General features: G+C 42.8%; 1 protein-coding gene across 2 annotated transcripts in view; it reads right to left on the bottom strand.

Moving 5' to 3' along the window:
- Nucleotides 1-21,649, bottom strand: part of tubgcp3 (tubulin, gamma complex associated protein 3) — a 114,928-nt gene extending 93,279 nt beyond the window's left edge. For both annotated transcript variants that reach the window (XM_041199494.1, XM_041199495.1), the window contains exons 1-3: nt 21,375-21,649; nt 12,252-12,359; nt 7,977-8,044 (exon numbers count right to left, since the gene is read on the bottom strand). In XM_041199494.1, coding sequence (XP_041055428.1) covers nt 7,977-8,044; nt 12,252-12,359; nt 21,375-21,450 — 252 coding nt within the window. In that variant the 5' untranslated portion in view covers nt 21,451-21,649. The remainder of the gene's footprint in view (nt 1-7,976; nt 8,045-12,251; nt 12,360-21,374) is intronic.
- Between the last annotated feature and the right edge of the window lie 2,710 nt (nt 21,650-24,359).

Genomic DNA, 24,359 nt, shown 5'->3' with positions numbered 1-24,359 from the left:
AAGAATACACTAGGTTCAGTGGTACTGGGTGAAGAATACACTAGGTTCAGTGGTACTGGGTGAAGAATACACTAGGTTCAGTGGTACTGGGTGAAGAATACACTAGGTTCAGTGGTACTGGGTGAGGAATACACTAGGTTCAGTGGTACTGGGTGAGGAATACACTAGGTTCAGTGGTACTGGGTGAAGAATACACTAGGTTCAGTGGTACTGGGTGAGGAATACACTAGGTTCAGTGGTACTGGGTGAGGAATACACTAGGTTCAGTGGTACTGGGTGAGGAATACACTAGGTTCAGTGGTACTGGGTGAAGAATACACTAGGTTCAGTGGTACTGGGTGAAGAATACACTAGGTTCAGTGGTACTGGGTGAGGAATACACTAGGTTCAGTGGTACTGGGTGAGGAATACACTAGGTTCAGTGGTACTGGGTGAAGAATACACTAGGTTCAGTGGTACTGGGTGAGGAATACACTAGGTTCAGTGGTACTGGGTGAAGAATACACTAGGTTCAGTGGTACTGGGTGAAGAATACACTAGGTTCAGTGGTACTGGGTGAGGAATACACTAGGTTCAGTGGTACTGGGTGAGGAATACACTAGGTTCAGTGGTACTGGGTGAAGAATACACTAGGTTCAGTGGTACTGGGTGAAGAATACACTAGGTTCAGTGGTACTGGGTGAAGAATACACTAGGTTCAGTGGTACTGGGTGAGGAATACACTAGGTTCAGTGGTACTGGGTGAAGAATACACTAGGTTCAGTGGTACTGGGTGAAGAATACACTAGGTTCAGTGGTACTGGGTGAGGAATACACTAGGTTCAGTGGTACTGGGTGAGGAATACACTAGGTTCAGTGGTACTGGGTGAAGAATACACTAGGTTTGATGAGGATATTAATGAAAAATGTGATTTGTAAAAAGTATAAGAGAACACCATTGCAGCCAGTAGTAAGCCTTCCATTGGCAAGAGACTTTTATGAAACTGTAACGATGGACCTCAAAGTATGGGATAAAGAAAAATATATTTTTCTTTTATATTTTGTAAATGTAACAACTAGATTTAGTCTGTCAATTGTAATTTTTAGCAAGGACAAAAGTAATTACTGATTGAAATAATGGAAAGATGGATATTAACGGGGCTGGGACCACCAGCTAAATTCTTAACGGAAAATGGAGGAGAATTTGCCAACGGTGAATTCAGGAGAATGTGAGAAAATCTGAATATTGTAGCAATGCACACAGCAGCAGAAAGTCATTTTTTAGCAATGGGGAATGTGAGAGAAATCATGCTCCAAAAAAAATTTTAGATAACAAACCGGATTGTAAATTGACAACTGCTCTAGCATGGGCAGTACATGCGAAAATAAACACACTCCAGATGATTGGGGGCTACAGCCCCAGTCGATTACTTTATGGCAGGAATCCAAAGCTCCCTTCAATAATAGTGGGAACATGCCCTGGCTTTGGAGGGGACAACCATTAGTTCAATTTTTGCAGAATATCTGAAGTGCATGCATGCAGGGAGGAGAGCATTTATTAAGGAGGAGGTTTCAGAAAAAAAATCATGGGAGCTTTGAGGTGTTGAATCAGGCTATCAGAAATGCATTTGAAGCCCGGGGCATGATTTATTATAAAATAGAAGGGCAGAAAGAATGGAGGCCCAGGAAAAATTGTAGGCACTGATGGCAAAAAGATAATCTTGCAAGATGGTAACCAAACATTCCACGAGGTTTACTGATTATAAATTGATGGAACCTGAACAGATGATGGAAACTAAAGGTGCACCATGCACTTCCCACACGTGTGTGCTGGACCTGTATGAACAACAGATTGTGGTAGGTAAGCTGACAGTGTAGACCAAGTGATAGTGAAGAACAGGATAGGGCCATTTATCACAAAGATCAATTCTTGACAGTTGGAACTAAGGTGGCATATATGTCAGAAGGGGCTAGTGAGTGGAGGGAAGCCATCAGAGTAGGAAGGGCAGGAAAGGCCACAGAGGAATACAAAAACCGGCTGAACGTACAAGACAAGGTGCAGAATATCAGGTTTATAGTTTGGCAGAAGGAAGTAAAAATGTGGAAGGCTAGGAAATGTAGTGTAAATTCAGATTGTCGGCCTAATGGTGATCACAGTCCAAAGAAAAGATCAAGAACTTGTGAAAGTTAGTCTAATCGCAGAAGGGGCAGGTAGAGTAGTAGTCGTCCTGATAGGGACAGGAGATCTAGTTAGGGATATAGTTTAACACAAGAAAGGAGCAACACAAGTAGGAGCTCTCACAATAGAGGAGCTCTAGTGGTCACTAACACGTTAGCTGGGAAGTTGGTAAAGGAGACAAAACAGAAAGGACTCGCCAGTGAGAGAGAGTTTGGCATCTACACGGAGGTGCCAGACAAAGGACAGCCAGCATTGTTCCATGGATGGATACATATGGAGAAGGTACTTCCCGAAGGTATAAAGCCAAGGCCAGGCTTGTAGCTCGGGGATTTGAGGAACAACTGGGCAACCAGGAAGTTACAGTCAACTCTCCAACAGCAGGAAAAGTAAGTTTGAGGATTTTTCTAGCACTTTTAGTGACACACTCATGGGAATGTAAATCCATTGACATCAAAGCAGCACTTTTTGCAAGGGAAACAATTTCAAAGAGAAAAGTGTTCTTAAAGCCTACAAGAGGAGCTAGAGCTATAGACGGGAAATTGTGGAAGCTGAATAAGTGTGTTTACAGGCTAATCGATGCATCCAGAGTCTGGTATTTTTCATTTCAGTCCGTCCTACTAAAAGCTGATAGTCATCAGTTAAAAGCAGATCCAGCAATGCTTTATTGGTACTATGAAAGAAAACTAGCAGACATTTTCTTGATGCGTGTAGATGACTTCCTGTGGGTGGTCGGTGGAGGGGAGGTGCGGTGGTGATATCAGCAGCATTTGAGAAATTTGAGATAGACAAAATAATGAAGAAATTCAAAACTGGAAGTCTGGCTTCTGGAGCTTTTCGGTATATAGGCAGACTAAACTGGGAATAGCCCTGACTCAGTCTTACCTAGAGAATATTAATAGGGTCCTGATAAAAAAGGCCAGGTCCTCACAAAAGGAAGGCTCTACAACCAAGGAAAAAGCAGATCAACTAAGAGGCTTAATTGGGCAATTAAACTGGTTATGAACACAAACGAGACCAGATGTGTGCTGTACTGTATTAGAATTGAGCACCATGCTGAAACATGCTACAACTGGCTAAGTGCGAAAAGACAGTGAAGAAATTAAGTTCAGAAGAATGTACACTCCGAGCTGGGTGACCCAGAAGGGATGAAATTAGTCATTTTTAGTGGCGCCTCACATGCTAGCCTTCCCGATGGTTATTTGAGTACAGCAGGATTCATTATATTTTTAAAAACAAAAAACTGCGGATGCTGGAAATCCAAAACAAAAACAGAATTACCTGGAAAAACTCAGCAGGTCTGGCAGCATCGGCGGAGAAGAAAAGAGTTGGCGTTTCGAGTCCTCATGACCCTTCAACAGAACTAGGTGAATCCAAGGAAAGGGGTGAAATATAAACTGGTATAAGTTGTGTGTGTGTTGGGGGGGTGGTTGGGGGAGAGAAGTGGCGGGGTGTGGTTTTATTATATTTTGTGGGAAGAAACAATAAACGTTGTCTATCAGCTTAGAAAGAGAAGTTCAAAGCACCTTTAGCTCAGGAGACATTTCTGCTGGTAGAAGCAACATATGGCTATGTATTTAATGAGTATTTTAAAGGAATTCTTATATGAGGGACAAACGGGCAAAAATGTGCCTATGGAATGATATATAGATAACTGTTCGCTCTAGGACAATGTCCATTCGACAGAGTGTCACGGAAAAAAGATTGAGGATTGATCGAATGTAAGAGAGATGTTGGAAAGGAAGGAGATTTCCAAAATAAAATGGGTTGATGCAAGTCATCAGTTGAGGATTGATTCACAAAAAGAATTGCTTGCCCAAAGAAATTGTTGGATATCCTCGAAGAGGGATGCCTTGTGGTATAATGGATTATGAGAACACAGAAATTTTCTTTTGTAGCCTTATTAAATTTTTGTTTTTGTCAAGAATTATTTTTCCTAATATTATTGTGGGATACTTTAAAGCAGGCTTAATATTGTGTGTGTATGTATGTATGGTTGTGTGTGTGTGGTTAATTTAATTAAACTAGAGACAATTAGACTGCAAGTTTTAGATTATTAAGGGAGCTAGTGCAAAACAAGCATTTGAAATGAAGATGAGTATAGCGAGGGTGTGCTCAGTAGAGAGTGAGAATGGAATTTGCATTTTTAGATAAGCGGAGAAACGTTTGATTTTCAAAGGGACATGGAAAATGTTTACAACCGTCAAGATAAATAAGGTTATTAAGTTTATTTTTTCCAAAAGTGCAGTTCATAAAGATATTCTGGGAAAACTTCTGAAGACAAGTTGAAACAGTGGGCTTTACAGATCAAAAAGGGAGAACTATGGAAGGCTGAGTGAGGTGTGGCCATGTGAGATCTTGAAAGGTGACGATGTGAAACAGACTAGGGGAAAGAGCCTCTAGCCGCGCCTGAAGACATTTTGCTGTTCCAGTGACCAAAGTTGTGTTAAAAGCCTTTGGAAGGCCATCGTCCAGAGGGTGTTTGTCGTAATATTGCTGGATAACTTTATAAATTTGGAATCCACTTGGACTGTTGCTTTAAAGGGGGTGTGTAGCTGGGGGTCTGGTTAAGTAGAAATTTTGGGAACTGTTTTAACTGTGTAACTGGAATCTTATGTATGTTTAAGTTTTTTTGTCAATAAATGTTTTAAAGGTGGTAATAGACTTATTACTTCTGACTTCAGTGCACATGCCTTCTGGTAATGAACACAAATTGCAAAAATTGTTGTGATCGCGTGGCCAAGTTTCCCTTGTGGATTTGTTCAGCCTGGCAAATACCACCTGCCATATCATAACTGTTTCAAGGTGGGGGTGGGGGGGGATGTTAAGAATTGATTGTATAATAAGATAACATGTATTATCATTTTGATCTTTTCCCATCGATGGTTTTTGTTTACATATCAAGTTAAAGGAAAGAGGAGAATCTGTTAGGTTCTGTTGATGGAAGGTAAATACCCAATAGTTTAAGGTAATAAGATGAACAAGTATTAGGTATTTATTAGTTAATTATACCCAGATGTGTATAGAAAGAAGAGTCAGCCGGCACTGGGGGTGAGGGTGTCAGAGTGGAGAAGTGAGCTCTGTGGTGAGCAATAAACAGTCTCTACCAAGAGCGATGTCCATCTTCTTCACAACCAGGCTTGGGAGTTTCTCTAACAGTGGTGAGTTACCTTCTTGAAGCACTGCAGTCCATGTGGTACAGGTACACCCTGAGTGCTGTTAGGGAGGGAGATCCAGGATACTGACCCAGTGACAGTGAAGGAACCAGGATATAGTTCCAAGTTAAGATGGTGGTGCCTTTGAGGGGAGCTTGCTTTGGGAGTCAGGAGGTGAGTTACTCTCCGCAGAATTCCCAGCTTCTGACCTGCTCTTGTAGCCAAAGTATTTATATGGCCTGTCCAGTTCAGTTTCTGTTCAATGGTAACCCCTGGGATGTTAAAAGTGGGGGATTCAGTGATGGCAATGCCATTCAAGGTCAAGAGGAGATGGTTAGATTCTCTCTTGGCGATATTCATTACCTGGTACTCTGTATGATGCAAATGTTACTTGCCACTTATCAGCCCAAGCATGAATGTTGTGCAAGTCTTGCTGCATATTGGCATGGGCTGCTTCAGTATCTGAGGAGTTGCAAATGGTGAACACTGATGATTGCACAATGAACATCCCAATTCTGACCTTAGGATGGAGGGAAGGTTATTGATGAAGCAGCTGGAGATGTCTGAGCTGAGGACACTATCCTGAGGAACTCCGACAGTGATGTCCTGGGGCTGAGATGATTGACCTAGCACATTCCTTTACGCTAGGTATGATTCCAAACGGCGGAAAGTTTTCCCCGATTCCTATTGACTCCAGTTTTGCTCGGGCTCCTTGATGCCAAGCTCAGTCAAATGCTGCCTTGATGTCAAGGGAAGTCACTCTCAACTCATCTCTGGAGTTCAACACTATTGCCCCTGTTCAGACTAAGGCTGTAAGAAGGTCAGGAGCTGAGTGGTCCTGGCAGAACCCAAAATAGGAGTCAATCAGCAGGTTATTCTTGAGTAAGTGCAGCTTGATAGCACTGTCAACAACCCCTTCCATCACTTTGCTGATGATCGAGAGTAGACCAAGGATAAATTAAAATTCATATCGGTGAATGCTAGTAGTATTGAGAATACAATGTTTGAGCTTGGAGACCATAATGACAGGAATAAATTATTATTTGGCAAAAATATCAGGAATATGGCTAATATCAGGGAACATGAATATAACAAGGGGCCATCAAGTGTTCACAAACTCTAACAGTAGACAGACCAGGAAATGGTGTATCCATATATTCCAGGCACCTGGGAGATAAAAAATGATCCCATGGTAGGTATAAATATTCTCAACAGATTCACTAGTCTTGATCGAGAACAACCACTTGTATTTATAAAGCACATTTAACATAATAAAATGTCCCAAGGTGCTTCACAGGAGCGTGATCAAAATAAATTTGACACTGCCCCAAGTAAGGAATTATTAGGACATTATGGCCAAAAGCTCAGTCAAAGGACTAGGTTTTAAGAAGCATCTTAAAAGGGGAAAGAGATGGAGAGGTTTAGTGGGGGAACTCCAACCAGAGCTTAGCCACTAATGGAGCAGTGGAAATCAGGGATGTGCATGAAGAGATGGGTGAAACGTTACTTTAATGGCAGACGTTATCAATCAAGAATAAACTGGGAAAGCCCAAGCAGATTAGGATGAGAGTTAAATATAATGCATGACTGCTTCATGACTCAGTGCATGAAGAAAATTGCAAAAGACTGCTCATCTTGATCTGCTGTGTACAAATGACACAAACAACTGAGAGGACATGAGGATAAGGAGGACAGTTTAACATGGCCTGGGATTTGAGTGTATCAAAAACCAGGAGCCCTATAGTATATAAAATTATCAAATAAATGGTAAGGCATCTGATGCTGGAGGTTCAACATACTTCAGCAGAGTGCAAGTGGAACACCATTAAAGGCATAATATAGAGCATATGGATAAACAGATACCTCACTTCAAGAAGCTCAAGTTAAACAAACAATCTGACATGTATATTAGTCCATTTCAGAAGTGAAATGAGTATATAAACCTTTCAAATCCAGCAAGGGAGAAAAATAGGGGCCCACTGGGATGAACAGAAGAACGTGGAGATGCATGTTAATTTGGTGAACTGAGGTATAAAAGACAGACCGGAAAAAAAGCTACAGGCATAAAACATAAAAGCGGGCAGACCAGTAAGAGCTGAGACCATTAAAACAATGGATAAGTACAATATAAAGATCCTAATTGCTTCCTCAAAATATTTATAAAGGGTGAATGAATAACATGCCCTCTCGGAGCAATAACTAAAGTAAAATTAATGGCCCTATTATTAACGGGGTGGAGGTGCTAGATAAGAAAAAACAGGGTCAAAACAGATAGATCCCAAGGTTAAATACATTTATTCCTAATTATACCAGAATGCTGGAAGAGACAGTAGGGAATTTGGGAGGTATTGACAATCATTATGACTGAATCAGTGGAAATAGGGAGGTACCAGCAGATTGGAAATAGGTTATGGTGCACTCGTTTTCAAAAAGGATGACAAAGGAAACACAGGCAATTACAGACTCAATAATCTGACTTACACTCCTTGTAAAACACTGATTCAAGATGTAATTCTACATATTTACAGGTGCAGTTCTCTACGTAGCAATTTTCAGTATTCAAAATAGATCAAGCAGATGCACCAGAGACTGGGTGCTCAAGCATAGGAACAACGTGGAGGAAACCACTAGTTTTCTTCCATTCAAATCAAATGGTCAATTGTTACCTGTGACTGCAGTTTACGGTGAAGTTCTGAAAACAAAGCAGCATCTGCCTCCCTCCTCTGCCTCACCACTGCAAGAGAGAGCATTATCACAGTGAAATGTTCATCTCCAAAGTCTGAAAACCACACATTTGTGAAACAAAGCACCCCACTTTAATTCTACGTATCACAAGTGTCAGGAGACTTTGATTTTCACTAATTCTATGAAGTTTTAGTGAAATGTCATGAACATTGTAGAAGTCCAGACTTTATTCCCATCAAAATCCATTCAAACCTCTGAACTTGTGGTTGAAGCTTTCATTTAAGTTGCTGCCCTCTGTACATTAGCCGTTTCCTAACCATGCACACGTCCATCCTTCAGGTCTTACACCACGAGAAGCTGAGACACTGGAGAGGGCTGACAGCTTCTTCAGTAAAGAGAGGGAAGGATGCTCCAGTGAACACGGAATTAAATGTTTGTTCTCCACAAGGAAGTTAAGGCTAGTGTCAAACTGAAACAAATTGTATATAATACTGCGAAGATTAGTGGGCAGTTAGATAATTGGGCAAATTTTAGAAACCAATAAAGAATTACTTCAAAAAAAAAGGGAGAAATTGGAGTATAAAAGGAAGCTAGCCATAAATCTAGCAATTCCTTATATAAAAAGGAAAAGAGCAAAAAAAGCGAGATGGATAATGGGGAACCAGTGGATGTGGTTTACGTGAATTTCAAAAAGTGATTCAATAAGATGCCACGTCAAAGGTTGCTACACAAGAAGAGTTCATTGTGTTGGGGGTAACATTAGTATGGATAGAGGATTAGTTAGCTCATAGGAAGCATCAATTCGGGATAAATGGGTCATTTTGAATTGGCAAACTAATTATTGGAGCGCGACAGGGATCAGTGCTCAGGCCTCAACTATTTACAATCTACATTGTCTTGGATGAAGGGATAGAGTGTATAGGAGCTAAGTTTGCTGGTGACACAAAAATAGATAGGAAAACAAGTTTACAAGGACAAAAGAGTTTGCAAAGGGATATAGATAGGTTAAGTGACTTGGCAAAAATTTGTCAGATGGAGTATAATGTACAAAAATGTGAGCTTGTTCACTTTGTCTGGAAGAATAGAAAAGCAGATTATTTAGGTGGAGAGAGACTGAAGAGATCAATGGTACAGAGGAATATGGCATCCAGGTGCATGAATAACAAAAAGCTAGCACGCAGGTACTTCGAGTGATTGGGAAAGCAAATGGAATGGAATATAAAAGTAGGGAAATGTGGCTATAGCAGCACAGGGCCTTGGTGAGACTGCATCCAAAGTATTGTGTATAGTTTACTTAAGGAGGGATATAACTACATTGGAAGCAGTTCAGAGAAGGATCACTTGGCTGATTCCTGGGATGAAGGGGTTTTCTTAAGGAAAGGTTGAGTAAGTTAGGCATATGCTCATTGGGGTTGAGAAGAATGAGATGTGATCTTATTGAAACATACAAAATTCAGAGGGGTTTTGGCAACGTGGATACTAGGAGGAAGCTTCCCCTTGAGAGGAGTCTAGAATTAATGGGAGCCGTTTAAAAATAAGGAGTCTCCCCTATAAGACAGAGTTGAGGAGGAATTTCTTCTGAGGGTTGTTAGACTTTGGAATTCTCTTCTGAAGAGAGCAACGGAGGCTGGGTCATTGAATATATTCAAGGTTGAGTTAGACAAATTTTTGATCAACAAGGGTTATGGGGGACAGGCAGGAAAGTAGAGTTAAGGCCACAATCAGCTCTGCCATGATCTTACTGAATGGTGGAACAGGCTTGAGGGGCTGAATGGCCTACTCCTTTCCTATATGTTATGACATTATGAACAGGGAGATGCATTCGCATTAAGGAAGGTGACTTAGTGGCACAAGCAGAGATAAATGATTTAGATTTAATCACTGGACTCTGGCAATTTCGTCAACTGATAGCCATACTGTGGTCTTTTTTCTTTAAGTTATTCGTAGTTGTAAAAACCTCCTCTTTCTTTTCTTCTTCTTGTGTATGAAGTTGCATCCATTCCCCAAGTTTGAATGTGTGAATAAATTATACTTCTGATTCAAGCCTAAAGACAGTTAGCTGTGAACCACTAAAAATTGACCTCAAAAGAGGGTTTGGGGAAATACACCTATTTCAAAAGTTAAAACACCTCTGCTTATGGACAGATGGTAAAAAAAATTTTGTTTTGCCTCCCTCCCCTGTCTGTAACAATGTGCTTGGAAGTCAGAAAGTTAGCATGCAGCGCAGCAAGCAATTAGGAAGGCAAATTGCATGTTGGTCTTTATTGCAAAGGAATTGGAGTACAAGAATAAAGAAGTTTTGCAACAGTTGTATAGGGTTTTGGGGAGACCATATCTGTAATACTGTACGTTTAAGAAAGGACATACTTGCATTAGAGGGCTCAGTTACCAGGGGGCACAGATTTGTGATTGGTAGAAGGATTTTTTAAATTCATTGATGGGATGTGGGTGTCGCTGGCTAAGCAAGCATTTATTGCCCATCCCTAATTGCCCTTGTTCAGAAGACAGTTAAGAGTCAACCACATTGCTGTGGGTCTGGAGTCACATGTAGGCCAGACCAGGTAAGGTCTAATGTCCCTAAAGATGGGTTTTTATGACAATTGGCAGTCAGACTTTTAATTCCATCTGCCATGGTGGGATTCGAACTCAGGCCCCCAGAGCATTACCCTGGGTCTCTGGATTACCAGTCTAGTGACAATAATACAATGCCACCATGGGAGATATGAGGCAAAACTTTTTCATCCAGAGACGTGTGGAATTCACTGCTGAAATTGGTGGTTGAGGCTGAAATGCTCAACTCACTTAAAAGCTACTCGGATCTGCATATGAAGCGCTGTAACCCGCAAGACTACAGACAAGGTGCTGGAAAGTGGGATTAAAAATGAGCAGCTAGTTTCTTTTCTTGGCCGGCGCAGACACGATGGTCTGAATGGCCTCTTTCTGTGCCGTAACTTTTCTCTAGTACTCACCCTAGAATAAAGAATTATTCATCATTTGGTAGTACCGAACTTGAATATTGCTGAAAGAAAAAGAGACATGCTATCTCAGCTTTTTGTCTTGCATTCAAGAGGACAGATCGCTAGGTTACCAACTGCAAAGGGAGGACCAATTTATACTTCATGAGAAGAGAGTGCTGATTGGTTGGTAAGTGGACTCTGATTGGTAAAGGCTTTGCGCCATGGGGAATGAATAAGAGAATGGCTGTTCCCCAAGCTTTTGTTTAGTTGGGCTGGCTGGGTATGGTTTGTACTTTGCATGTTGTGAACTGAAGGTACATGCTGTTTGACACAATCCACCAGTTGTTGGGACATACAACCTATGTACCTGGCAACAGACAAGGTACTGACTGTACCCAACCAGCCCATGCTTGTAAAACTCAAAACATTGTGTCCAGCATTAGATCTGATTATGTGATTGGCCAACATTTACTAAATAATCCCGAGTGTGCTAAGAATTACACTGAAAACCTATTTAAGATTGTCAGGCTTGCAATGTGACTCACTTACGCATGCTAGAAGCCACACAGATTCACACAAACGGCCCAGTCCTGTGCAGATAGGAGAAGTGTGTCTACGCATTGCGCCTTTTTCAACAATAGCTTGGGGGACACCCATTCCCTGGTTTATTCCTTATGGCAACACCTTAACCAATCAGAGTCAGCCTGCCAGGCTTGAATTTCAATAATAGCTTGGCAGTTAACTGTTCCCTGCTACATTCTCCATGGCAACGCCTCTACCAGAGCCCACTTGCCAACCAAATCAGCACCCTCTTCTCATGCAGTATAATCTTTTGAGCTTTTACAGTTGGTAATCTTGTGAGCTATCCTGATGAGCGCAAGATGAAAAGTTTGATGGGATGTTCCTTTTTTCAGCGATAATCGAATCATTCATTCTTGTACTCAGCTTTTAAACAATTGCTGGCTAAGTGAACTGGGTGTTACACTTCAGTAGGCGATAGTATTATATTCTGCAAGGAGAGAGGATGAGATGAGAATATTGCAAGTGCACTTTTTTAAAAGGAGACTGATCAGTGATTTTTTGCAAGGGTAGAAGTTAACAAGGATAATTTAATTGGTAGATTGCACTCAGTGACGACATTTCACATCCACATGCCCAACAAGAAATTAAATCAAACTACAACTTGCCCATAAAAACGATTATTATGAAAAAGAAAGTTCCTATTTCGAGTGGCCTTGACACTCTATGATACAGAACTTTTTCATACATTATTAAAACTGATTAAAGAAGACAACTTACTTTCTTTCTTGATCTTTTCAGCTACAAGAAATTCATCCCTTTCCACAGTGGGAGCAAAATTACTTCCAATTACTCTCACAGCATACTGGAATTGTTGAGCCACATCAGCTGTAAAACACAATTACACATGGAAAAGACAATTCAGGTCCACAGATATGATGGGAAATTAAGACAAACTACAACTTTGTCATAAAAACGACAATACAGACAAAAATGTTCCTATTTCCAGTGACCTGATTCTCTGTAATATGGAATCACAGAAACTTAACAGCACAGGAGGCCATTTGCACCAGCTCTCCAAATGAGCATTATGACCTAGTGCCATTACCCTGCTTTTTTCCTGTTCCCTTGCACATTGTTTCTATTCAAATAAATATCTAATGCCCTCTTGAATGCCTTGATTGAACCTGCCTCTGTCGCACTTCCAGGCCGTGCATCCCAGACCCGAACCACTCGTTGTGTGAAAAAGTTTTTTCTCACCTCGCACTTGCTTCTTTTGTAAATCTCTTTAAATCTGGGCCCTCTCATTCTTGATCCTCTTATGAGTGGGAACAGCTGCTCCCTATCATACCCCTCATGTTTTTGAACATCTCTATCAAATCTTCTCTCAGTCTTCTGCTCTCCAAGGACAACAGTCCCAACCTTTCCAATCTATCCTCATAGTTGAAGTTCCTCATCCCTGGAACCATTCTTGTAAACCTCATCTGCACTCTCTCCAATGTGTTCACAGCCTTGCTATAAAATGGTGCCCAGGACTGTACACAATACTCCACCTGAGTTTTAATGAGTGCCTTATATAAAGTCAGCATAACCTCCTTGCTCTTGTACTCTATGCCCCTATTAATAAAGCCCAGCATACCAAATGCTTTTTTAACAGCTCTCTCCACCTGTTCTGCCACCTTCAATGATCTATGCACATATACACCCAAGTCTTTCTGCTCCTGCACTCACTTCAAAATTTCACCCCTTATTTCATATTGTCTGTCCATGTTCTTCCTACCAAAATGCATCACCTCACACTTCTCTGCATTAAACTTCATCTGCCACCTATCTGCCCACTCCATCAACTTGTCTACGTTCTCTTGCAGTTCACAACACTCCCAAGCTTTGTATCATCCGCAAAGCACTCCCTCAACATTCTTCATATCGCCCTATCAGCATGTCTTCTATTGCTTTCTCCCTCATGTGGTTCTCTAGTTTCCCCTTACATGTACCTATATTATTCACCTCAAGTACCTAAATGTACCACATTTTGTATATTGAAGTACATTTGCCAATTACATTTCCATTCTGAAAGTTTAACATCTTCCTGTATTTTCTTGCACTCTTTCATTGTATTGACTATTACCCCAATTTGATGTCACCCAGAAATTTTTTAACTGTACTTCAAATTCCCGAGTCCAAATCATTTATTTAAACAGTGGTCCCAGCACCAATCCCAATGGAACAGAACTTCCCACCTTTTTCCAGTCTGATAATCATCCACAAACCCCACATTGTTTTCTGCTTTTCTAGCCAGAATATGATTAGTTGATAAGTTATAAGGTTTTTATTCTCTCTAAAGTAGAGCGATGGTTTAAACTAGCTTGGCAAATCTATAACGTACTGTATTAAATTAAAGCTTAGTAATTAATAGCATTTCAGCTTAATAATTAATAACATTTCAATCAGGGCAAGTATAACAATAAGTGGCAGGCTGGAAAAGTTAGGACTGTTTCCCTTGGAGAAAAGGCTGAGAGATTTGTTAGAGGTATTCAAAATCATGGGGTTTCTGATAAGAGTAGAAAGCGAGAAACTGTTCCCATTCGTGAAAGGATGGAAAATGAGGGGGCACAGATTAACGTAAATGATAAAAGAAACAAAAGCAACGCGAGGAAAAACTTTTTCATGCAGGGAGTGGTTAAGGTCAGGAATACACAGAGTGTAGTGTAGGCAGGTTCAATTGAAGCACTCAAAGGGGAATTAGGCTGTTATCTGAAAAGGAAGAATGTGCAGGGTTACAGGGAGAAGGGCACATTGCTTATTCTGAGAGCTGGTACAGACACAATGGGCCGAATGGCCTACTGCTTAATTACAATTCAGTAGTTCCGTGGTGAATTATTAAGAATATTAGCACAGAGCTGATCCACAGGTATTAATTAAAATTAATAGTTTATAGAAGGTACTAACTAGATTATAGAAGAGGGAAGAGATCTTCTCATAGATCCTGGAAGGGCAGCTGAAACCTGTTGCTTGGGGACCACATGTGGGAAGTGTCTGGCTGCTTGAGCTCAAGCTCAGGATTTCCGGGACTACTTCTGGGGAAGGTGGGACCTGTACAAGCGGGACGGTCTACATCTGAACCAGAGCGGGACTAACATCCTTGCGGGCGGGTTTGCTAGTGCTGTTGGGAGGAGTTTAAACTAATTTGGCAGGGGGAGGGGACATAGAATGTTAGCAGAATAGGGACACATCATAATACAGTAAAACAATCAAGTCAGAGAGAGTACAGCTGCATTAAGCTTCAAGGGAGTCAGGCAAGGCTGGATGGCCTCTACTTTAATGCCAGAAGTATTACAGGTAAAACAGATGAGTTAAGGGTGAGGATTGACATGTGGAATTGTGATATAGTAGCCATCACTGAAACATGGTTGAGGGAGGTGCAGGATTGGCAGCTCAACATTCCGGGATATAGAATCTTCAGGCGAGACAGAGGAAGGGGTAAAAGAGGAAGAGGCGTTGCATTACTAGTTAAGGAGTCAGTTACTGCAGTAAGGAGAGATGATATCTTGGAGGGGGCATTGAATGAAGCTTTATGGGTAGAGCTTAGGAATAAAAGAGGGGCAGCCACATTGTTAGGTGTTTATTATAGACCCCCAGATAGTCAGTGGGAAATTGAGGAGGAAATATGTGCACAATTTGTGGAGGTGTGTAAAAACAATAACAAAAGGGTAATTATATTAGGTGATTTCAACTTTCCCAACATTAATTGGGATAAACATAGTATTAAGGGCTTGGATGGAGTGGATTTCTTGAAAAGTGTACTGGAGAACTTTTTAGGTCAATATGTAGAGTGTCCAACAAGGGACGGTCATCGCTGGACCTAATTCTGGGGAATGAAGCCGGACAGGTGGCTGAGGTGGTGGTGGGGGAGCATTTTAGTGATAGCGACCACAACATGGTACAGTTTAAGTTTGTTATGGACAAAGAAATCGACAAGTTGCAAAAAATTTTGGATTGGGGGAAGAGTGGATTTTAGTAAAATAAGGCAGGATCTGGCCAAGGTAGACTGGGAATAGTTACTTGTGGGGCAATCTAGAGGAACAGTAGGGGGTGTTCAAAAAGAAAATGGGGAGGGTACAGGCTCAACATGTTCCCTCTAGGGTGATAGGAAGGAGTAACAAGCCCAGAGAACCACGGATGACCAGAGATATTCAGGTTACAATGAGAAGGAAAAGAGAGGTTTTTAGCAGGTACAAGGGAAGCAAATCAGCAGAGGCATTAGTGGAGTACAGACAGTGCAGGATGGAGCTAAGAAAACAATCAGGAGAGCAAAGAGGGGATACGAGAAAGCTCTGGCTGGTAAAAGTAGGGAAAATCCCAAGATATTCTGTAAGTATATCAAAGGGAAGAGGTTAACCAGGGAAAGAGTAGGGCCCATAAGGGACCAAGGGGGAAATCTATGGGTGGAGCCAGAGGACATTGCTAGAGTGCTGAATGAATACTTCACATCCATCTTCACCCAAGAGAATGAGGATGAAGTTTTCAAACTCGGGGAGAGAGACTGCGAGGTTCTTAAGCAAATTGATATAGGGAGTGACAAGGTATTGGAGGTGTTGGCAGGCTTAAAAGTGGACAAATCTCCAGGTCTGGATGGTTTGTGTCCCAGACTGTTGAGGGAGGCAAGGGAGGAGATCGCAGGGGCTCTGACCCAAATTTTTAATTTCTCTCTGGCCACGGGGGAGGTCCCAGAGGACTGGAGAACAGCTAATGTGGTTCAGCTGTTTAAGAAGGGTTGTAGAGATAAGCCAGGAACTACAGGCCAATGAGTCTCACATTAGTAGGGAAACAAGTGGAGAAATTTCTGAAGGAGAGTATCTATCGCCACTTGGAGAGGCAAGGTTTGATCAGGGATAGTCAGCATGGCTTTGTCAGAGGAAGGTCATGCCTAACAAATTTGATTGAATTTTATGAGGAGGTGACCAGGTGTGTAAATGAGGGTAGTGCAATTGATGTAGTTTATATGGATTTCAGTAAAGCTTTTGACAATGACTCACATGGGAGACTTATAAAGAAGGCAAATGCACATGGGATACAGGGTAATTTGATAAGGTGGATTCAAAATTGGCTTAATTGTAGGAGACAGAGGGTGATAACAGAAGGCTGCTTTAGTGGCTGGAAGCCAATGTCCAGTGGCGTACCACAGGGATCTGTGCTGGGTCCCCTATTATTCCTCATTTATATAAATGACATCGATGACTATGTGGGGGGTAGGATTCGTTAGTTTGCGGAAGACACAAAGATTGGCCGGGTGGTTAATAGTGAGGTTGAGAGTCTTGGGCTACAGGAAGATATAGACAGGATGGTCAAATGGGCAGATAAGTGGCAGATGGAATTTAACCCTGAAAAGTGTGAGGTGATACACTTTGGAAGGAGTAATTTGACAAGGAAGTAATCAATGAACGGCATGACACTAGGAAGTTCTGAGGAACAAAGGGACCTTGGCGTGTGTGTCCATAGATCTCTGAAGGTGGAGGGGCATGTTAGTGGGGTGGTGAAAAAGGCACATGGGACACTTGCCTTTATCAATCGAGGCATAGATTACAAAAGTAGAGAGGTCATGTTGGAGTTGTATAGAACATTGGTGAGGACACAGCTGGAGTAGTGTGTGCAGTTCTGGTCGCCCCATTATAGGAAGGATGTGATTGCACTGGAGGGGGTGCAGAGGAGATTCACCAGGATGTTGCTTGGGATGAACCATTTAAGTTATGAAGAGAGGTTGGATAGACTTGGGTTGTTTTCGTTGGAGCAGAGAAGACTGAGGGGCGACCTGATGGAGGTGTACAAGATTATGAGGGGCATGGACAGGGTGGATAGGGAGCAGCTGTTCCCCTTAGTTGAAGGGTCAGTCACAAGGGGGCAGAAGTTCAAGGTGAGGGGCAGGGGATTTAGGGGGGATGTGAGGAAAAACTTTTTTACCCAGAGGGTGGTGACGGTCTGGAATGCGCTGCCTGGGAGGGTGGTGGAGGCGGGTTGCCTCACATCCTTTAAAATGTACCTGGATGAGCACTTGGCACGTCATAACATTCAAGGCTACGGGCCAAGTGCTGGTAAATGGGATTTGGTAGGTAGGTCAGGTGTTTCTCACATGTCGGTGCAGACTCGATGGGCCGAAGGGCCTCTTCTGCACTGTGATTCTGTGGTACTGCAGTCACTGCAGAACATCAGGGAGGGTGAGAGTTTCGTGGATTGTATGTTCCAGGAGGCGGTCACCTCACAGGAAGTGTGTCAGAAAGCAGATGGGCAGCCATCTGGATGTAGGAAGTGCAAGAGCTTTTGGGGCCTGTGTCATTCTCAAAACAGCCCTCAGCTTTGGAAACTGCTGGCAGCAACGAAACCTTGAAGGACTGCAGTCCAGACCATGGCACCAACGGGCAAGGGACTGCACAGGAGGGAACAACAAAGAGTAGAAATGCAGTCATTGTAAGAGATTCCATAGTTAGGGGGACAGACAGGCATTTCTGTAACTGTCATTGGGAGCCCCGGATAGTGTGATGCCTCCCTAACTCCCTAGTACCAACATAAAAGACATCACACAGAGCATGCACAATATTCTGCAGGCAAAGCAAGTGAGTCAGTTCTTCCGCACATCAGCACCAATGACATAGAGACAGCAGATATTGCGGTCCTACAGTCAGATTTTCAGGATTGATGGAAGTTAAAAAGTAGGACATCAAAGGTAGTAATCACTTGATTACCCCTGGTGCCACATGCTATCGACAGCAGAAATAGGAAGATTGAGGCATGGTACAGGAGGGAGGGCTTCAGATTCCTCTGACATTGGGATCAGTTCTGGGGCAGGGTGCACCCTTCCAAACAGACTGGTTGCACCTCAACAGGACTTGGGCCAACGTGCTTGTGGCAAGGTTCGCTCATGTGCTTCAGGTAAACTTAAGCAAAATTAGCAGAGATGGGCAGCACCATATAGAAGTAGAAAAGCGGAATAAGGTACAAAAAGGAGTGAGAGTGTTAATAGTAGTAAAGAAGGAATTAGTGCTATATTAGGTAGGAGCAGAATAAAGACTACGAGGAAGACAGACGGAATCCATTTGGTTGTAGTTAAAAAGCAAAAAAAAGGGGTGAACATGCTTCTGATGATATTCTATAGACCTCCAAGTAGTGAGAGAGCTGAATGAACAAATCTGCAGGGAAATCATAGATATGTGCAAGAACCAGAGAGTGGTGATATTGGGAGACTTTAATTACCCAAATATCAATTGGGATAATGTTGGTTAGTGTTATTTATTTTTCAGTTTTGAATGCCTCTATTAAATCTCCTCTTAACCTTCACTGTTCTAGGGACATCAATCTCAGTTTCACCAGCTTCTGCTTGTGACTGAAGTCTCTCATCCCTGGTGGCATTCTAATAAATTTCCTCTCCAGCCTGTCCAAGGCCTTTTCATTTTTCCTGAGGTATGATGCCAGAATTGGACACAATACTCCAGATGCAGCCTGAGCAGTGATTTATTAAGGTAAGAAGGGGGGGAGAAATTTCTGACACGTATTCAGGGGAACTTCTTTGACCATTATATTCTTCATCCAACTGGAAAATAGGCATGCTCGATCTGGTACTGCAGAATGAGGTGGGCCAAGTGGCTCGGGGGGGGTGGAATCTTTGGTAAGAGTGATCATAGAGCACAAAGGTGGCCATTCAGCCCATTATGCCTGTGCCAGTTCTTTAAAAGGAGCTATCCAACTAGCCCAACACCCGTGCTCTTTCCCCATAACCGTACAATTTCTCTCCTTCATGGATTTATCCGATTTCCTTTGAAAGTTACCACTGAATCTGGTTCCATCCTTTCCATTTTCCACCCTTCCAGGCACTGTGTTCCAGATCATTACAATTCTGTGCATTAAAAAAAAATGTCATCTCATCTCTGGCACCTTTTGAGAATGACTATAACTTTGTGTCCTCTGGTTACTGCCCCTTTGGCCAGTGAAAACAGTTTCTCTCTAATTACTTCTCAGTTTTGAATGTCTCTATGAAATCTCCCCTTAACCTTCATTGTTCTAGGGACAACAATCTCAGTTTCACCAGTCTCTCCATGTGACTGAAGTCTCTCATCCCTGGTACTATTCGAGTAAATTTCCTCTCCAGCCTGTCCAAGGGCTTTTCATCTTTCCTGAAGTATGATGCCAGAATTGGACACAATACTCCAGATTCAGCCTGAGCAGTGATTTATTAGGATTTAACATGACATCCTTGCTTTTGTACTATATGCCTCTATTGAATCATAAGGTTTAGATTGTACCTGGCTACTCTCCATTACCAATCTAAAATAGAGTTTTTAAATTGGAAGGAAGCTAATTTCAATGAGGTGAAAAGGAATCTAGCCAAATGAAAATGAAACCAAACATTGACAAAAAAACAATAACAGAATAGGTGATTTTTAAGATGTTTCAGGTAAAGGCTAGATACATTACAACAAGGACAAAAGGCAAGGGAATCAATGCCAGGACTTCTAGGATAACGAGGGAGTGACAAACTTGCTGCCTACGACGGTGGTGGAAGTGGAGACGATTAGCAATTTCAAAAAGTAAGTGGATAGCACTCGATGGAAATAAGCTTGCAGGGTAGTAACTTTTTAAAATTTACATAAGTGACTTGGATAAAGGGACCAAAAGTATGGTTGTTAAATTTGCTGACGACACAAAGATAGATAGGAAAGTAAATTGTAAAGAGGATGTACGGAGGTGACAAAGTGACATAGATAGGCTAAGTGAGTGGGTAAAGATCTGGCAAATGGAACATGTGAACAAATGTGAAATTGTTCATTTTGGCAGGAAGAATAAAAAATAAACTTGTTTGTAAATGGTGAGATTACAGAGCTGAGATTCAGATGGATCTGGGTGTCCCAGTGCATGAATCACAAAAGGTTAGTGTGCAGGTACAGGTAATTAGGAAATCGAAGAGAATATTATCACTTATTGTGAAGGGAATTGAATACAAAAGTAGGGAGGTTGTGTTTCAGTTGTACAGGGCATTGGAGAGACCACATCTGGGATTTTGTGCGCAGTACTGGTCTCCTTATTTAAAGAAAGATGTAAATACATTAGAAGCAGTTCAGAAAACGAGATGAATAGCAGTAATGGGCGGGTTGTCTTATGAGGAAAGGCTGGACAGGTTTGGCTTGTATCCATTGGAATTTAGAAGAGTAAGAGGCGACTCAATTGAAACCTTTAAGATCCTGAGAGATCTTGACAGGGTGGATATGGAGTTGATATTTTCTCTCGTGCGAGAAGGTAGAGCTAGGGATCACTGTTTAAAAATAAGGGGTCACTTATTTGAGAGATGAGGCAATTTTTTTTCTCAAGAGGGTCGAGTGTCTTTGGAACTCTCCTCCTCAAAATGGGTGGAAGCAGAGTCTTTGAATATTTTTACGACTCAGCTAGATAGATTCTTCATTAGCAAAGGGGGTGAAAGGTTATCGGGGATCGGCAGGAACGTGGGGTTGATGTTAAATTCAGATCAGTCATGATCTTATTGAATGGTAGACAGCAGGCTCGGTTGCCTACTCTTGCTCCTAATTCATCAGTTGGTATTGCTGAAACTCCCATTGAAGAACTCTAAATCTGGTCGTTCCTTTTGTATTTCCTCCAACGTGAGGCAGGCCTTCTGACTATTTCATTTCTTCCTCCAACATCTTTGTCACCTGCTCTATAATTACTCCCCCTGCCCTGGCGTCTGATTCCTGAGCATCACTTTCCATTGCGCCCAACTGACCCTGGGTTTGTTCTTTCTCGCTTCCAGTGAATCAGTGTTTGTGATATCCACCCGCAGTGTCTCTGAGCCAGACGCGCAAGTCGCTGCAGTGAGCAGCCCCGGTCCCCGGTCCCCGGCCCCCGGCCCCCGGCCCCACTCACCCTCATTGCGGCCCAGGATCCGGCAGCACAGGCTCTGCAACAGCAGGTTCGGGGACTTGTGATCCACACTGGCCATCGCCCGCCTTCCCACAGACCCAGGCCCGGTTCCAGTTCCAGTTCCAGTTCCCAGGCCCGATGCCCGGTCTCCACCCTCCCTCAGGCCCAAGTTCCTCAGCCTCAGATTCCCCCTGGCGCCAGCGGCGCCATTTTTGTAAGAGCCCGCGGGATTGGAACGGAAGTGCAACGTTTCCACGTCCGGGGGTCAGGGGCATAAACCGCCGTGAAACGAATGGGCGGGGAAATGGTGAAGGGCGGGACACTTGTGGATGGGCGGGGTCGGGGTGGTGAGGGGGCGGGGTCGAGGCGAGGGGGGGGGGGGGGGGGGGGGCGGGGGCGGGGTCGAGGCGGTAATGGGCGGGGTCCGGATGAGGATGGACGGGATGAGGGAGGGAGCGGAGACTGCGCAGTAGAGCTTGCGGGGCGCGGCTCTGGTGTTACCATGGTAACTCCGGCAGGTACAGACCTTTGCCTCCGACTTTGGACACGTGTCGCATAATTTTTATGCTGAGGTTTAAATATTCTCTCCTCTGTTTGCGCGCTGGGTGGGGTGTTATTTAAAATGTATTCGCAGCTGGTGAGCGGCTCAGCCCCGCCCCCGCCCCGCCCCTGCCCCGCCCCCCCGGCCCCCCGGCCCCCCGGCCCCGCCCCCCCGGCCCCCCGGCCCCGCCCCCCCGGCCCCCCTCTGGAGATGGAGATGGAAATGGAGACAGAAATAACCTGGAAAAACTCTGTGGGCCTGGAGCCAACTGTCGAAAGGAAAACAAAAGACTTGATTTTTTACAGTGACTTTCACAACCAGGGGCCGTCCCAAAGTGCCTCACAACCATGGAGCAAACCTGGCAGCCAATTTACACACAGGAAGATCCCACTCATGGCAATGTGATCATGACCATACAGGCTGTTTTTGTGATGTTGATTGAGGGATAATACTGGCCAGAGCACCATATGACATCGGAGCAGATGTAGGCCATTCAGCCCATCAGGTCTGCCCCGCCATTCAGTGAGATCACAGCCGATCTGATAACCCTCAACTCCACTTTCCTGCCTTTTCCCCATAACCCTTGATTCCCTTACTGATTAAAAATCTGTCTGTCTCAGCCCTGAAGATACGTAACGACTCAGCCTCTACAGCTCTCTGCGGGAAAGAATTCCACAGATTCACAAAGATAAAGGCAAAATACTCCAGATGCTGGAAATCTGAAACAAAAACAAAAAATGCTGGAAAAATTCAGCAGTTCTGACAGCACCTGTGGAGAGAAAGACAGGGTTAACGTTTCAAGTCCGTATGATCCTTCAGAGCTCTGATGAAGAGCCATAAGGACTCGAAACATTAACTCTGTCCTTCTCTCCACAGATGCTGTCACACCTGCTGAGTTTTTCCAGCATTTTTTGTTTTTGTCCGCAGATTCACTACCCTCTGAGAGAAAAAATTCCTGCTGATCTCTGTCTTAAACTGGTGACCCCTTACTCTGTGACTATGCCCTCTGGTCCTCAACTCTCCCAGAAGGGGAAACAACCTCTCAGCATCTACACTGAGGATAACTGCTCTTCTTCAAAATAGTGCGATGGATTTTTTTTTACATCTACCTTTCAGAATAGACAGGATCTTAGTTTAACAGCTCATCTGAAAATCAGCATATCTAACTGCAGCACTCTCTCAATACTGCACTATTAATGTCAGTCCAATTTTTGTGCACAAGTCTCTGAAGTGGGACTTGAACCCGCAATCTTCACTCAGAGGTGAGGATGGTACCCATTGCGTCACAGCTGTCACCTAGGACAGGCCAGGTAAGGACAGCAAAGTGCCTTCCCTAAAGAACATGAGTGAACCACAATTTTGTAGTTTTATGGCAATGTTTTTTTTTCTCTTTCATTTTAATGAATAACAAATGAATTAGTCACAATTCTTTTTATTTCTGAAATTCTCTTCATGCTCAAATTTTGGTAGTTGCTAAAATTATTGGCTTTAAAATGTTCTCCTCTTTATCCCTCGCTAACCGAATGTCCTCAGTCTTTGTCATTCTGAAACTTGGAAAGGGATCCAAAAGGAAATGGTTTACCTCTGATTCTGATTCAAAATACTTATAGGCCTTTGTTACATTTATTATAATGTAAGTGTCTTGGTGCCTAATTGTCTAATCTCAAGCAGCCCCATGGACATAAAGGCCATTCATGTGATGAAAGACTTTCTTTATAAAGATTTACTAATTGAAAGCCAAGGGAAGGTCGGAGATTTGTTTTTCAAAATCCTCCTTGGGAATTAAACCAATTTTGGTGTTTTTAGAGACAAGTCACAGTGATTCATTGCTTTTATTCGAGTGATAATGAACACAGGACAGGAATTGACTGTGTTGGTAACTTGGGCTTTCAGTGTTTCCGTCATAAAATGTACTGGCTTTTTTAAGAATTCACAGATTCCAAAAGAGTTTCATTTTTAGCCTTACTGAATGTTGTTAGATTTGCTCCCAATTTTTCTACAATGCTTCATCATTCTTTGAAAATTAAGAGGCTGCAGTTTTTACAATAGTCAAGATCTCACTCTGCAATATTAAATACAATCAACATTCCATGCAGCTGGCTGTATGTGAAAGCTGCCACACCCAGAGAAAACAATAAATGTCAGCCTGTACTTGAGGAGCCAGGAGTATGAAGTGGTCATAAAGTCATAGAGTTAAACTGTACACAAACTGTTGATGTTCTATTTTGTTTCCTAACATCTGAACAGCAACTGTAATGAAGATGGTGCAGAACTGGGACTGTGACTGCGACTGAATAGAGTTTTCTGGGACTCAGGCCTAGTGGCACAAGTGTGCCGGAATGTACCAATACTGCTCAACTTAAGGCCGGGGCTGGGGTCACTTACACAGTCAGCATTGCACAGCAAGGCTTTTTCAGTGGCACTAGTCTCAAGTCAGAGGGGGCAAT

This window comes from Carcharodon carcharias, chromosome 11 (assembly GCF_017639515.1).
Source record: "Carcharodon carcharias isolate sCarCar2 chromosome 11, sCarCar2.pri, whole genome shotgun sequence".
NCBI classification, from domain to species: Eukaryota; Metazoa; Chordata; class Chondrichthyes; order Lamniformes; family Lamnidae; genus Carcharodon; species Carcharodon carcharias.
This window is presented reverse-complemented; position numbering and strand designations above follow the sequence as displayed.